Source organism: Perca fluviatilis, chromosome 21 (genome assembly GCF_010015445.1).
Source record: "Perca fluviatilis chromosome 21, GENO_Pfluv_1.0, whole genome shotgun sequence".
Taxonomy (NCBI): domain Eukaryota; kingdom Metazoa; phylum Chordata; class Actinopteri; order Perciformes; family Percidae; genus Perca; species Perca fluviatilis.
The window spans coordinates 23,472,885-23,486,123 of record NC_053132.1 but is presented as its reverse complement, the minus strand read 5'-3'; the positions used below and the strand labels follow the sequence as shown (position 1 = coordinate 23,486,123).

Sequence of the window (13,239 nt, the reverse complement as noted above, 5' to 3'; positions counted from 1 at the left end):
TGAAATTGGGACAGATCGGAAGTTGGAAAATAGGTTATAAATTGCAATATATTGCAGAAAATTGCGGTGTTAAATCACAATAATATCGTATCGTGACATAAGTATCGTGATGATATCGTGTCCTGAGTCCTCTGGTGATTCCCACCCCTACAGCGTTCTCCCTCAATACTTGAACAAATTCAAAGATTTCTGTTTACATGAGTCACTTAAGACACCAATGCATGGGCAAATAGGGTTCAGGTTGAAAAAACAACAACAAAATAACCCTTTAAAGCTTAAATATAGAGACACATAAACAAACACACACACACACACACAGGTGTTTCTGAACCGTCAGCGCTTTATGCAATCCCACCGAGCTACATCTTCATTAGCTATACTCAAGTGTATAATTAGCCCTTTTAGCAGCCTTTGTTTTGAGAGAAAAAGCATTACACAGTTTGTGTGTGTGTGTGTGTGTGTGTTTGTGCATTGTGTTTATACGGTTAGCGTGTCTGTTTAGGAGGCAGGGACCAACTCGTTTAAGCTAAGGGGGCTAATAGCAGGTCTGGATGCCTGGTGTTACACCATCATGGCCCTCCAAGCACACCTGCCTCAACTGCACCCTCATTTGCCATTGTGGATGAGAGTCGCCATTTTCGAATCGATGGCTAAATGCAAATTTGGTCCGACGGTGTCGGGAGTTCAGAAGCTCCACAGTCTGACGTAACAGCCGGCGGGTGACTGCCGGGGTCGCTGGCTGGCTTGCCGGTCGGCCTGTCCACCTTCGACCGACAGACCCCGCTGTGAGCTGACTGGAGCTCTCTCCGCAGACTCGCGGACAAGGGGCACTTATTTCCCCGTTTCATTTGTCCAAGTTATAATGCTAGACTAGAGATTGCGGGCGTAACGTAACAAGCTCGCTGACCGGATAAACAAAAAAAAAACACACACACACACACAGGAGAGCAGCGTCTAAATAAATTGTAACATATACAGTGCCTTGCGAAAGTATTCGGCCCCCTTGAACTTTTCAACCTTTTGCCACATTTCAGGCCTCAAACATAAAGATATAAAACTGTAATTTTTTGTGAAGAATCAACAACAAGTGGGACACAATCATGAAGTGGAACGAAATTTATTGGATATTTCAAACCTTTTAAACAAATAAAAAACTGAAATATTGGCGTGCAAAATTATTCAGCCCCCTTAAGTTAATACTTTGTAGCGCCACCTTTTGCTGTGATTACAGCTGTAAAGTCCGCGGGGTATGTCTCTATCAGTTTTGCACATCGGAGACTGACATTTTTGCCCATTCCTCCTTGCAAAACAGCTCGAGCTCAGTGAGGTTGGATGGAGAGCGTTTGTGAACAGCAGTTTTCAGTTCTTTCCACAGATTCTCGATTGGATTCAGGTCTGGACTTTGACTTGGCCATTCTAACACCTGGATATGTTTATTTGTGAACCATTCCATTGTAGATTTTGCTTTATGTTTTGGATCATTGTCTTGTTGGAAGACAAATCTCCGTCTCAGTCTCAGGTCTTTTGCAGACTCCATCAGGTTTTCTTCCAGAATGGTCCTGTATTTGGCTCCATCCATCTTCCCATCAATTTTAACCATCTTCCCTGTCCCTGCTGAAGAAAAACAGACCCAAACCATGATGCTGCCACCACCATGTTTGACAGTGGGGATGGTGTGTTCAGGGTGATGAGCTGTGTTGCTTTTACGCCAAACATAACGTTTTGCATTGTTGCCAAAAAGTTTGATTTTGGTTTCATCTGACCACAGCACCTTCTTCCACATGTTTGGTGTGTCTCCCAGGTGGCTTTTGGCAAACTTTACGCGACACTTTTATGGATATCTTTAAGAAATGGCTTTCTTCTTGCCACTCTTCCATAAAGGCCAGATTTGTGCAGTATACCGACTGATTGTTGTCCTATGGACAGAGTCTCCCGCCTCAGCTGTAGATCTCTGCAGTTCATCCAGAGTGATCATGGGCCTCTTGGCTGCATCTCTGATCAGTCTTCTCATTGTATGAGCTGAAAGTTTAGAGGGACGGCCGGGTCGTTCGTAGATTTGTAGTGGTCTGATACTCCTTCCATTTCAATATTATGCGCTGCCCAGTGCTCCTTGGGATGTTTAAAGCTTGGGAAATCTTTTTGTATCCAAATCCAGCTTTAAACTTCTCCACAACAGTATCTCGGACCTGCCTGGTGTGTTCCTTGTTCTTCATGATGCTCTCTGGGCGCTTTACACGGACCTCTGAGACTATCACAGAGCAGGTGCATTTATACGGAGACTTGATTACACACAGCTGGATTCTATTTATCATCATTAGTCATTTAGGTCAACATTGGATCATTCAGAGATCCTCACTGAACTTCTGGAGAGAGTTTGCTGCACTGAAAGTAAAGGGGCTGAATAATTTTGCACGCCCACTTTTTCAGTTTTTTATTTGTTAAAAAAGTTTGAAATAGCCAATGAATTTCTTTCCACTTCATAATTGGGACCCACTTGTTGTTGATTCTTCACAAAAAATTACAGTTTTATATCTTTATGTTTGAGGCCTGAAATGTGGCAAAAGGTCGAAACGTTCAAGGGGGCCGAATACTTTCGCAAGGCACTGTATATACACACACAGTAGGGTATCACAACAAAGTATCGCTAAACGTGCACTTCCAACCACAGCTGAAGAATAAAATCTGTTTTACGTCTGTGGTACAGTCTTGTAATACCACGGAAGCTGACTGGCTGCAATGTAAGTTGTGGGTTCGTCTCATTTGTAGTCGTAATACAGCAGATTATATTTTGAATAGTGAAAGAAAGAACTACAACAAAAAAATAACATTCTAAAGCGCTGTGGGAGCATTAGATGTAGCATTACGTGGAAGTGGGAAAATTAAGACCTAGAACACAATACTCCACTAAATCTAAGAGACTTTTTAAAGCGCCCATATTATGCTCATTTTCATAATTGTATTTTAAGGTTGTACCAGAATAGGTTTACATGGTTTAATTTTCAAAAAAAACACCATATTTTTGTTGTACTGCACAGCTCTCTCTCACTGCTGCAGCTCCTCTTTTCACCTTGTGTTCAGGTCTCTGTTTTAGCTAAAGAGTGAGACATCTTTTCTTCTGTACTATCTTTGATTGCACTCGCACATGCGTCAGCTAGCTCCATAGACAGTAAAAGAAAGGCTGTTTCTCCGACTTCGGTCAGTTACAAGGCTGGATTAGCTGGGAGACTTCTTCTAAACGAGGGCGCACACGTAAGTAGTTCTTTTGTAGATTGTGGTGAACTTGTGTGTGTTGTAGCAGTGCTTTGCCATTGAGAACGAGGTAGCATGCTAGCGCTAGCATGCTAACGGTTGCGGTTTCTCGGGCTAGTGACGTAGAAAGCCGTGCAGATTTTGACCAGCTCACCCGGAGACTGAAGGCAGGACACATTCAGAAACCGGATCTCACTCAGAACAGCATGGATGGATTTTTTCAAAGTTTATATGCGTGTGGAAGCACCAGAGACACAAAATAACACCCAAAATCAAAAGATTTTTTTTTTCATAATACGGGCACTTTAAGGCCTTAAATTTTGATTTTGAAATTTTTGACTTTTTAAGACCCCGCGGAAACCCTGTACTATGCACTCATCGTAAAGTGTCTTGTGGAGGTTTTTTAGGTGAGGAGACAGGTTGGTTGTAATGTTGGCCAATGAAATATGCCGGCTCTAAATTGATCACAACACAGAATATCACATACTTTTCGGTACATTTTAGATATCGATACTGCACAACGCGACAGTGCAAAAACAATGTTTAGTCGATATGTCGTGCATCCCTTAAATACATTAGATTTTATATTTTAGTTCATAATTAGGGTTTGTTTCATTTGCTTATTTCACATAAATGAAGCTGTAAGAAATTAAGTTTGAGTTTCTTACATTTTCAGCATCTTATAAAGTAAACAAACAAAAATTGCAAAGCTCAAGAAGCAGTCGTCTTTTTGCCATACCTAGGTTATGCCTTTTGCTCTTGGCGTGCTCGTGGATGTGTTTTTTGGCAAAGCAGGCGAAGAAGACGCAGTAGAGGCATGAGTGGAGTCTGTTGAGGTGGGCACCGCACATGTGGCAGATACACGACTTGGCCTGGAAGAGAGGGGGAGGGAGGGAGAAAACAGAGAGGGAGGAGGGAGGCATTAACAGAGAGACAAAGGGAATTATTACCACATTTGTTTGCACAATATTCTAATGCACTATGTCATTTAAACAGCCATACAACCACAGCAGGGAGATCTACAGTACACGCGTAGGAAGTTGTGGTGGACACAGTTTTTTTTTTTGACATTTCAAAATGTCAAATGTCTCTTCAGTTACGATGTAATGAAATGTAATCATTTGTAAGGGCCAACCCTAACTTGGCTTCATCATTTTAGGCTTTAACTCGCTATCAAAATAACTTTTCTATCAAGTAAAACAACATCCTACATAGCTTTTCTTTAACCGTGTGTGTGTGTGTGTGTGTGTGGCTGTACAGTACATGAGACTTTGTCATTGAGTAAAAGAGCATAGGCACACACACAAAAAAAACTCAGGCCCTTATGCGTTTTCTCTTGATTTCTTTGCTGCTATGACGGCTAACGAAGCCCATGGTGACCATTTAAGATGCATGTGTAAACCTAAATTGCATCATGAATAATACATACAGTATCCTATATATTCTGTTTGATAGTCGACAGTGTGATGTTGGAAAGACGAGATGTGTGTGTGTGTGGGGGGGAGGGGGGGGCGCATGACTGTGGATGGAGGGTTGATAGTGTGGTTCAAAAGCATGCAGATGAGAAGCTGGCATGCCAATGAGCCAACATGAATATGTGCAGGTGAGAAGAAATGAGCATTGCGTGGAAGAAGAAGAGAGGAGGGAAAATAAGAGAAAGACAAGAGGGAGAAAGAAGGAGAAGGAAGAAGGCATAAAGGGCAATGGAGAACATCTAAGAGAAGGGGATATTTGAAATTGTAGATGCCAACTGCAAAAGGTTGATTGCAATGTCAAATTCTGTCAGATGTGTTCACAAAATGTCTTCTGCTAACCATATATACAAACTGGGAACTATATTCTCAGAAAGGCGAAGCACTGCTACTACTTGGGCGGAGTGATTAGCCCCGTGGCGAGGAGCAGAGTGTAACAACGGGTGCTTTTCAGGTGTTGCGCTAATCCCTCCGCCCAAGTAGCAGTGCTTCGTCTTTCTGAGAATATAGTTCCCAGTATGTATGCGGTTAGAAGACGGCTGTGTGTCATGTGACCTTGTTATTGTACACGCTGTGACTCTACAAATCATAACATGTAAATAGGAACATGTTGCCGTTATTTTGGCACTTATTGGGAGCAGCAGGCTAGATGGAGCCGGTTACCTCCAGGATCTGTGCTAAGCTAGGCTAGATGGAGCCGGTTACCTCCAGGATCTGTGCTAAGCTAGGCTAGCGGTGGGGGCATCAGACAGAGTTACGACACGCACCGAGATGAGAAGGGTACGTATGGACTCCTCTAACTCTGGGGGATACGGGGAATAAGGTCCTTTAAAAAGAAGATTTGTTTGTTTTGACTATTCAAGCTGAAAGTTTGGGGATGCAATGATTTCCTAAGTAAGTATATAGGCTATTTTTTTTTCCAAACTTATTTTTAGAAAATATAGTTTACAGATAGTCAGTCATCACACTTCGTAATCAAATAAAAGTATACAAAAAAAAAAAAGATGTGCAAATAATATAGTATGAAAGTAAGTATGAAAGTAATCTAAACGGAGAGAAAAAAAATAAAAATAAAAATAAATACAAAAAAGGTATGAAAGTGACAGACTTTCAAACTGCGTTAATAATAATCAAAGAAATTTTAATAGACTTCAGATATTAAGATAGCTTTCTTATTGGACACCAACTTAAAAGACTCAAAGTACATGTCAAATTCAACCTGGAATAGTCTGAAGCACGGTGCCGATCTGGAAAATGTTGCCTTATGGATATGGAACTCACCTAATAAAATAAAGAGATTTACAATATTACATAACTTTGTTAAGTATATACGGCTATTTAGATGGTTTTATCTGTAACCTCTGACTTAAGCACGATTTATGGTTCACAGGGATAGGCTCCACGCAGAACTGAAGTGGCCTGTGGTTTATACTTGGCGTTGGTGTGTGTGCGACGAGCCGGCGTGTGTGTGTGGGGAGTGTGTGGTAGAGCGAGGGAGAAAGTGAGAGAGTGACAGGGATTAGCTTCGGAGTGAGTACCGACTCTAGAGAAACAAAGTGTCTCCCCTGTGCTTTCAAACCATGGCGTGAAACGTTAACCCTCTCCTTGATTTCATGTTGTTTAATGGAGAAGGAGAACCAGGAAATGAGTCTGGGGAGAGAGGGGTGCGACACTACCAAGCCCCGACGTGAGTCGCCGCGACGTATAGTCACATTTTTCGAGAGGCTGCACATCAGGCTACGGTGTAGGGTCTGGCGTAGGTCCGTGTCTCCACGTACCTACATATGTAGTAGGGTTGCCAGATATTGGCAAAATGTGATATATTGCGATATCGATTATGAATATTGCGATATCAATATTCATTTCGATATTTTTAAACATATACATACAAATACAACACAAGGTTTATTTCAACTGACAGTCATATTGGACTGGTCCAACATGAATAAATAAATAAGGACCACGTCTACAGAACAGGACATGTTTTACTGGTTGGACAGTATAAAATATATAAATAAAGAGAACAGGACATGTTTTACTGGTTGGAACAGGACATGTTTTACTGGTTGGACAGTATAAAATATATAAATAAAGAGAACAGGACATGTTTTACTGGTTGGAACAGGACATGTTTTACTGGTTGGACAGTATAAAATATAGAAATAAAGAGAACAGGACATGTTGTACTGGTTGGACAGTATAAAATATAGAAATAAAGAGAACAGGACATGTTGTACTGGTTGGACAGTATAAAATATAGAAATAAAGAGAACAGGACATGTTTTACTGGTTGGACAGTATAAAATATAGAAATAAAGAGAACAGGACATGTTGTACTGGTTGGACAGTATAAAATATAGAAATAAAGAGAACAGGACATAACTTTTTTTTCTCTTCTCTGATTCGTTCCATTTTGTTGTCTATATCTATTTCTTCACTCACACCGTCACTCTGTCCAAACATGCACACACGTGGTACGCTCCATAGGGTTTGTCACGTAGTGGACCCCGTGCGCTGACGTGCACCAACGTGTGCAAGTGGCACGGTAACTGGCCTATGAAATGATCATTATAGAGTTTCAGGCGGGCTCTAAATCCAACACAACTAAGCCACACAGCCAACGGATGGGACGCAGCGCTCCACAAAATACACTAAATATTGTATACTTATCGCGAGGCTTTCGATATAATGTCGCGAACGTGATATCGCGATAACGATACAGAGTCGATGTATCATACACCCCTAGTACGTAGCCACGGTGTAGATTTTACGCAGAAGTATAAAAATAAAAAAATTAAAATCACACTTTACTTGTGTTCTTTAGGGTTTTTTTTCTTCTTTGTAATTTAACTGCAATTAAATTTTTTTTTAAAAAAGCACATACTTGACATGGCAGCGTAAACATGGATGCAAAATGAAAAATTATTCTTATTCCATTCACACACACTAACACACACACACACCCCTCCACGAGTAAGTGCTTAGACAGCACATGAATTATAAAAAAAAAAAAAAAAAAAAACAACTAATTCTTCCAACTGGCAGGTTCATGTTTACTTCTCTGGTCCTCTGGAGAACACTGGATTCATGTAGGAATGTGACATCCTTACATCCTCTGCTGTCATGGCAACAGGAGTCAGTCCCATATGGAGTAGTCTCGCTTTGCCGGACCTTCCTCCACAGCGCTGCGTTACATGTTTGCGTTACATGTTTGCGTTACATGTTTGCGTTCAAAAGTCGTTTTAGCCGTGCGACAGAAAACTCAGATTGGACAGATAGTCTGGCTAGCTGTCTGGATTTACCCTGCAGAGATCTGAGGAGCAGTTAACCATAGTCCTCAGAAATCCACCGGAGGTTAGAACGCCAACACAAAGAAAGAGGAAGGAAACTGACATCGGCGAAAAGAAGGACATCCGGCAGAATTTTTCGAAGACACCAGAGCAATCCCGGAAGTGGAGCGTCGTGGATATGGACTACATATTTTAGCTAGTGCGGTCAGTTAAACGAGTTACTAACGGCGTTAACCAAACCCATTTTAACGGCGTCAATTTTTTTATCGCGAGATTAACGTTCTTTTTGGCCTAGCAAACTTTGTAATTCTTTTTCACATGCTGTTGTAACAACTGGTAACGTTAGAAAAACTACAACACCACGACCGGATCTAGCTAGACCGGAAACAAAACAACAGGCACGCCGCACACACTTCTTTGGGCTTGCGATCCGGCCAAAGAGTAGCAGGCTAACGTTACGTTTTGAGTGGATGGCGAGCGCGAGACGCCGAAATGGATGCCAATAAGATTCTGAATGGAAAGTTTACTTTTAAAAAGTTGCCAAATGGTTCCATTGACGAGACCAAAGTGATGTGTGTGTCTTGTCGTTGTGAACTGAGCTATCATCGCAGCACGTCCAGTCTGAAATACCACTTGATGGCCGAGCACACACCTGATGCCAATTCTCCGACACCTCGTCAAAGCCAGGCGACAAAAGCACAAAGCAAGCCGATCCACTTTTCCATGTTAATAAGAGCATGTAACTGAGAAAAAAAAAAAAAATAATGGGACTAACAGAAATCAAGGGACATTTAGAATAGATAAAAATGTGCAATTAATTGCGAGTTAACTATGACATTAATGCGATTAATCGCGATTAAATATTTGAATCGTATTTTAACAAAAATAAAATTACAACGCGTCACCAACTGGGAAACTTGGTTAGCAAAATCCAGCCCGAGTTTCCCACCTCCGATTCCCACAGGACGTTACGTGAATGGTGACGTTTTCACTCGGAAAAACGTTTTTCCGATGTCCATGAACGCACGGTGAAACTGGGTATGGACCTTTTTCACAGCAGACATGTTTTGACTTGTCATAGTAGGTAAAGCACAAAAAAAGCTGAAATTGATAACCTTAACGATGGCTCAATTCCATCAAGTGTCCCAGTGAGCTATTTCAGTGAGTCAACATGCACAATACCAGGGCCTTTCCTAAGTGGAATGCAGCCATCATTAATGGGTTTGAATACACCTGTGCTTATCCCACTATGACATGTCAACATGTCTGCCATGAAAAAAGGGAGGCATTTTTCGATACTCTATACTAAAGAAGGCAATTCTCTGCAGGTCGCTGCCTAAACAGTATTGAATTCGGTACCCAGCCCTAAGTCATGGACGTACATTAGTTCTGCTTTAGCACACTGGCCATGTACTAACTAACAGGCCACACGCTCAGTAATGCCTTGGGGTCTTCCTAACTCTCCGAGCTCTGTCCATGTCATTTTTCTGCGAACACTGCCATGTCAGGGACGAGCCATCTGCCGGCAGGATGTTACGCGAGAAGAGCAGCAGAGGGTAATGGGCTGGAAAGATCCTTGTTAGAAGTGTAAGTGAGGACATTATCGCACTGTCAGCCGAGTGCAACATCATCTATTTTGTGGCAGCTTGGCGCACACGTATTAAACGCGCTGCTCCTACCTAAACTGAAGAAGTGGGATTATTTGTAAATGAAACATGGAGGATGAGTGATTATGAATTTACTTGTGGCATAATGCATTGTTATAGCATTGGGGAAAATAGAATGCATTATCCTGCAAGGCTCCACTCATTGTGCTCCATTGCAGTTATCTTGAGAAACATAGGCTACATTTGTTTCGTGGTGGACTGGTAATATCCAACGCAACTGTCATTCAGATGTGATTAGTCAACTCTTGGGATTGACCGACTAAAGACTGGAGATTATGAATTGTCATGGTTAACAAATGCTTAAAATTCAATCTGCGGGCGCCCGGATAGCTCAGTTGGGCGCCCATATATAGAGGTTTACTCCTCGACGCAGCGGGCCCGGATTCAACTCCGACCTGCGGCCCTTTGCTGCATGTCATTCCCCCCTCTCTCTCCCCTTTCATGTCTTCAGCTGTCCTGTCAAAATAAAGGCCGAAAATGCCCCAAAAAATAATCTTTAAAATTCCATCTGTGTCCGAGAGGTCGATCGTGAATATCCAAGGCCGACACAACTCTCCGACTGCAGAGGAAAAGATGGAATCTTCCACTTCAAGATTATGGGAGTGCCAAACTGCCAAAACGTACGCAGACGCAATGATTTTTTTTTTTTTTTCGCGGGATACGAAACATTTGTCTTTCTCTCCTGTAGTAGCCATAGAAATAGCACCACTACAGTTAACCCGGAGTGGATCAATAGTAGGAGCAGCTAGATTGGAATAGCTGGGTAAACCCATGGTATTCCCCCCCCCCAGAGGCTGATAAAGCATTATACAGTACATAAGCATATGGGTCTTGCGGTCGCTTCCATACAGACACAAACAAAGTGAAGCATATATGCTGGAGGCTGGAGCTCAGGTTAAACTGGAAAATGACTAATGAATGGGATGGGAAAACATCAATCAAACCCTCTTTATCGAAGTGCCAAAAGATGTGTAATCACATTCTTCAGAGACATTTTAGAGTAAGTTTCCCATTGCAGAAGAAAAAAAAAGAAAAAAGAAAAATAACTAAATGTGTAAGGGCTTCCTGTGGGCCGCATGCTTCCATCTGAGTGGAAAACTGAGCCACAATCAATATCAATAAGAATGCACTGCCATGGGGAGGTAATGCCCAGGAGGGATGTGAGCCCTTTTACCAGCCCTGTCTGCTCTTCAGGGTAGGGTGGGGGGTAGGGGGGGCAGGAAGAGACCCTGCTAATATTTACACCATTTATTTCAGTAAACGTGCCTCCTGGACTACAAGCTCCCCACTGATCCAATGACAGATGACAGGGGGGGGTGGGGTTGTCCCAGAGCCCATTCGAGTGCAGGATGCATGTAGGCAGCCAAAACACGCACGCGCGCACACCCACAGAAGATACATGCACAACATGCTGCTAATATTGTGCAAATCTGCTCTGCATCCATGTGTTGTTGATCTTTACAATTAAATTAGGACTCAAGAAAATGGGTTTCCCTCTCTATAGAATGCGAACTGTACCCATGTGAAAGAAAGACTGTCTGATTATACACACACACACACACACACACACACACACACACACACACCTTTAACAACGTCGTATTGATCCCGTCACGCAGTGCAAAGAAGATAGCTGCATCTCTGTCGTTAATGGCTTAGGGTCTGCAGGAGAACAGGTAGAGAGTAAGCGGTATACGTGCCCAAATTCCCCATACAATGTCCTTAAGTAATTATGAACCTGCTAAACCACCTATGCTACCCTAACCCTACCCCCTACCCTTAACCCTAACCTGTCTCAAATAAGACCCTTCATCATTTGGGACGTTCAATTTTTGGATAATAACAACTTGTGACACTAAACTGCACGTAAGCCGAGGGTAAGCTTAGTTTTTAAACAAGTTATTATTGCCCCCGTAAAGCGAGGAAATAGCACGGTGTAATGCTGGTGGAAGGAAGTGGAGCCAGTGCAGCTTTCTAATCTATAATTGCGGTCTCTCTAGCTAGCTTCTGAAGTAAGCTAGCGGTCGGCTGTACGTGGGGTTACCACGGGGATGCTCTTATAGTTTGCTTCACTTTGGTCTGCTGTGCAGCTGTGGCGAGTCCCGTCAGGTGTTGTGGCTGCTATGTAGGCTAGTTCTAGCCCGATAGATACCAAGAGGGGAAAAAAAAAAAAACTAGAGCGTGGGGAGCGTTTGACCGAGAGCAAACAAGTACTTTGGCATTCACAGTGTCGGATGTTTGTGTGTTGTTTTGGAAAGGGCGGGGGGAAGAAGTGTCCACGCACGGGACGCCAGCTCGCAGCTCACACACATGTACACAAAAAAAAACACTCGGTCTGGCGTAGCTACGTTATCTGGGTCCCTTTCTCTGACCACTCGTCTCCCGCTTGTCACTTTTGTTACCTTGCGTTTTCTGGTCTCGGCTGAACCGCTCCACACGAAACACTGATAAATAACCCTCAGGTTCTGCTTCCAGTTGTCCACTTTGAAGCCGTTGACATGGGGGCAGCCCGCGGGACTCATGGTAGTCACTACAACCGGCTTTTTAATTGTCCTCTGGGTGGATGAAACCTGTCAAAATCCCTCAACGCTGACCTCGTTGGCTTTCCATACAGAAGAAGCGGTCTGGCTGGCTTGGCTTGGCTAGCTTGCCAGGTTCGTTATCCACCGATTGCTGCGTTCTGGCTAACTGGACATGTCCTGGTTGCAGTTAAGGAGACATGCGCAGTAGCAATCATCGAGACGATTTTTACAATATTGTTATATTGGCAATAAAATATTATTTTTTTGCATTAAAATCCAGATTAGCGCTGTATATGTAGTTCTTCACATTAGCTGAATTACATGTTAGCAAGCTGGCTAAAGTTGGTTAGCCCTGGAATTTCAACAGTGGCTCGACACGGTGTGTCGTCAAGACCCACCTCATTCATAACGGCCGACCAATGAGTGGCGAGTGCTGCGCATGATTGGCGTGTGCCAACTTTCTTTTTTACGGTTAAGTCCCGCCTCCGTGAAGTGGGTGCTGCGTCGCGATTGGTGCAATTTTCCGGCAAAACCACATCCGTCTGTGTGAGGACGTTCATTGGCTGAAACATAAATCAGCTTCATTGTATCAATAAAGAGCGTTATAATGTGACAATCAAGAGCAGCAAAGAGTGGATGGGAGTTGCAATCAGTCTTAATAAAGTACACGTCGAACCAAAAGGGATGAGAAGGCATGAAACCCAGAACTATAATTCTTAAACAATTTATTATTAACAGATCCACAATCGCAAAAGCTCAAGCTCCCAAATGACATGACAGTTTGGTTTCATCTGTTGACTTCACCTCTTGTAATAACAAGCTGTCTAAACGGGTTTCTATACAGTGCTCTAACGACCTCTAGTGGATCCAACCTAAAAAAAAAATAATAATAATAAAGGAAAGGGGGAAAAAACAAAAACAAAACAGTGCACCAGATTGTGAATGACTCCTCCATTGTGCCGAGTTTGGTCAAGGGCATGTCCATGTGTACAGATTTGCTATTGATGGTTATCTGCATTCTACCCAAAAGAAGTGAGAG

General features: G+C 42.7%; 1 protein-coding gene across 2 annotated transcripts in view; it reads right to left on the bottom strand.

Moving 5' to 3' along the window:
* Positions 1-12,796, bottom strand: part of usp22 (ubiquitin specific peptidase 22) — a 38,092-nt gene extending 25,296 nt beyond the window's left edge. The window contains exons 1-2 of one of the 2 annotated variants that reach the window (XM_039787943.1): positions 12,081-12,796; positions 3,989-4,121 (exon numbers count right to left, since the gene is read on the bottom strand). In XM_039787943.1, coding sequence (XP_039643877.1) covers positions 3,989-4,121; positions 12,081-12,200 — 253 coding nt within the window. In that variant the 5' untranslated portion in view covers positions 12,201-12,796. Of the gene's footprint in view, positions 1-3,988; positions 4,122-11,264; positions 11,443-12,080 lie in introns of those variants that run through there. The other variant, XM_039787944.1, reaches the window with a different exon arrangement.
* Positions 12,797-13,239: the final 443 nt, after the last annotated feature.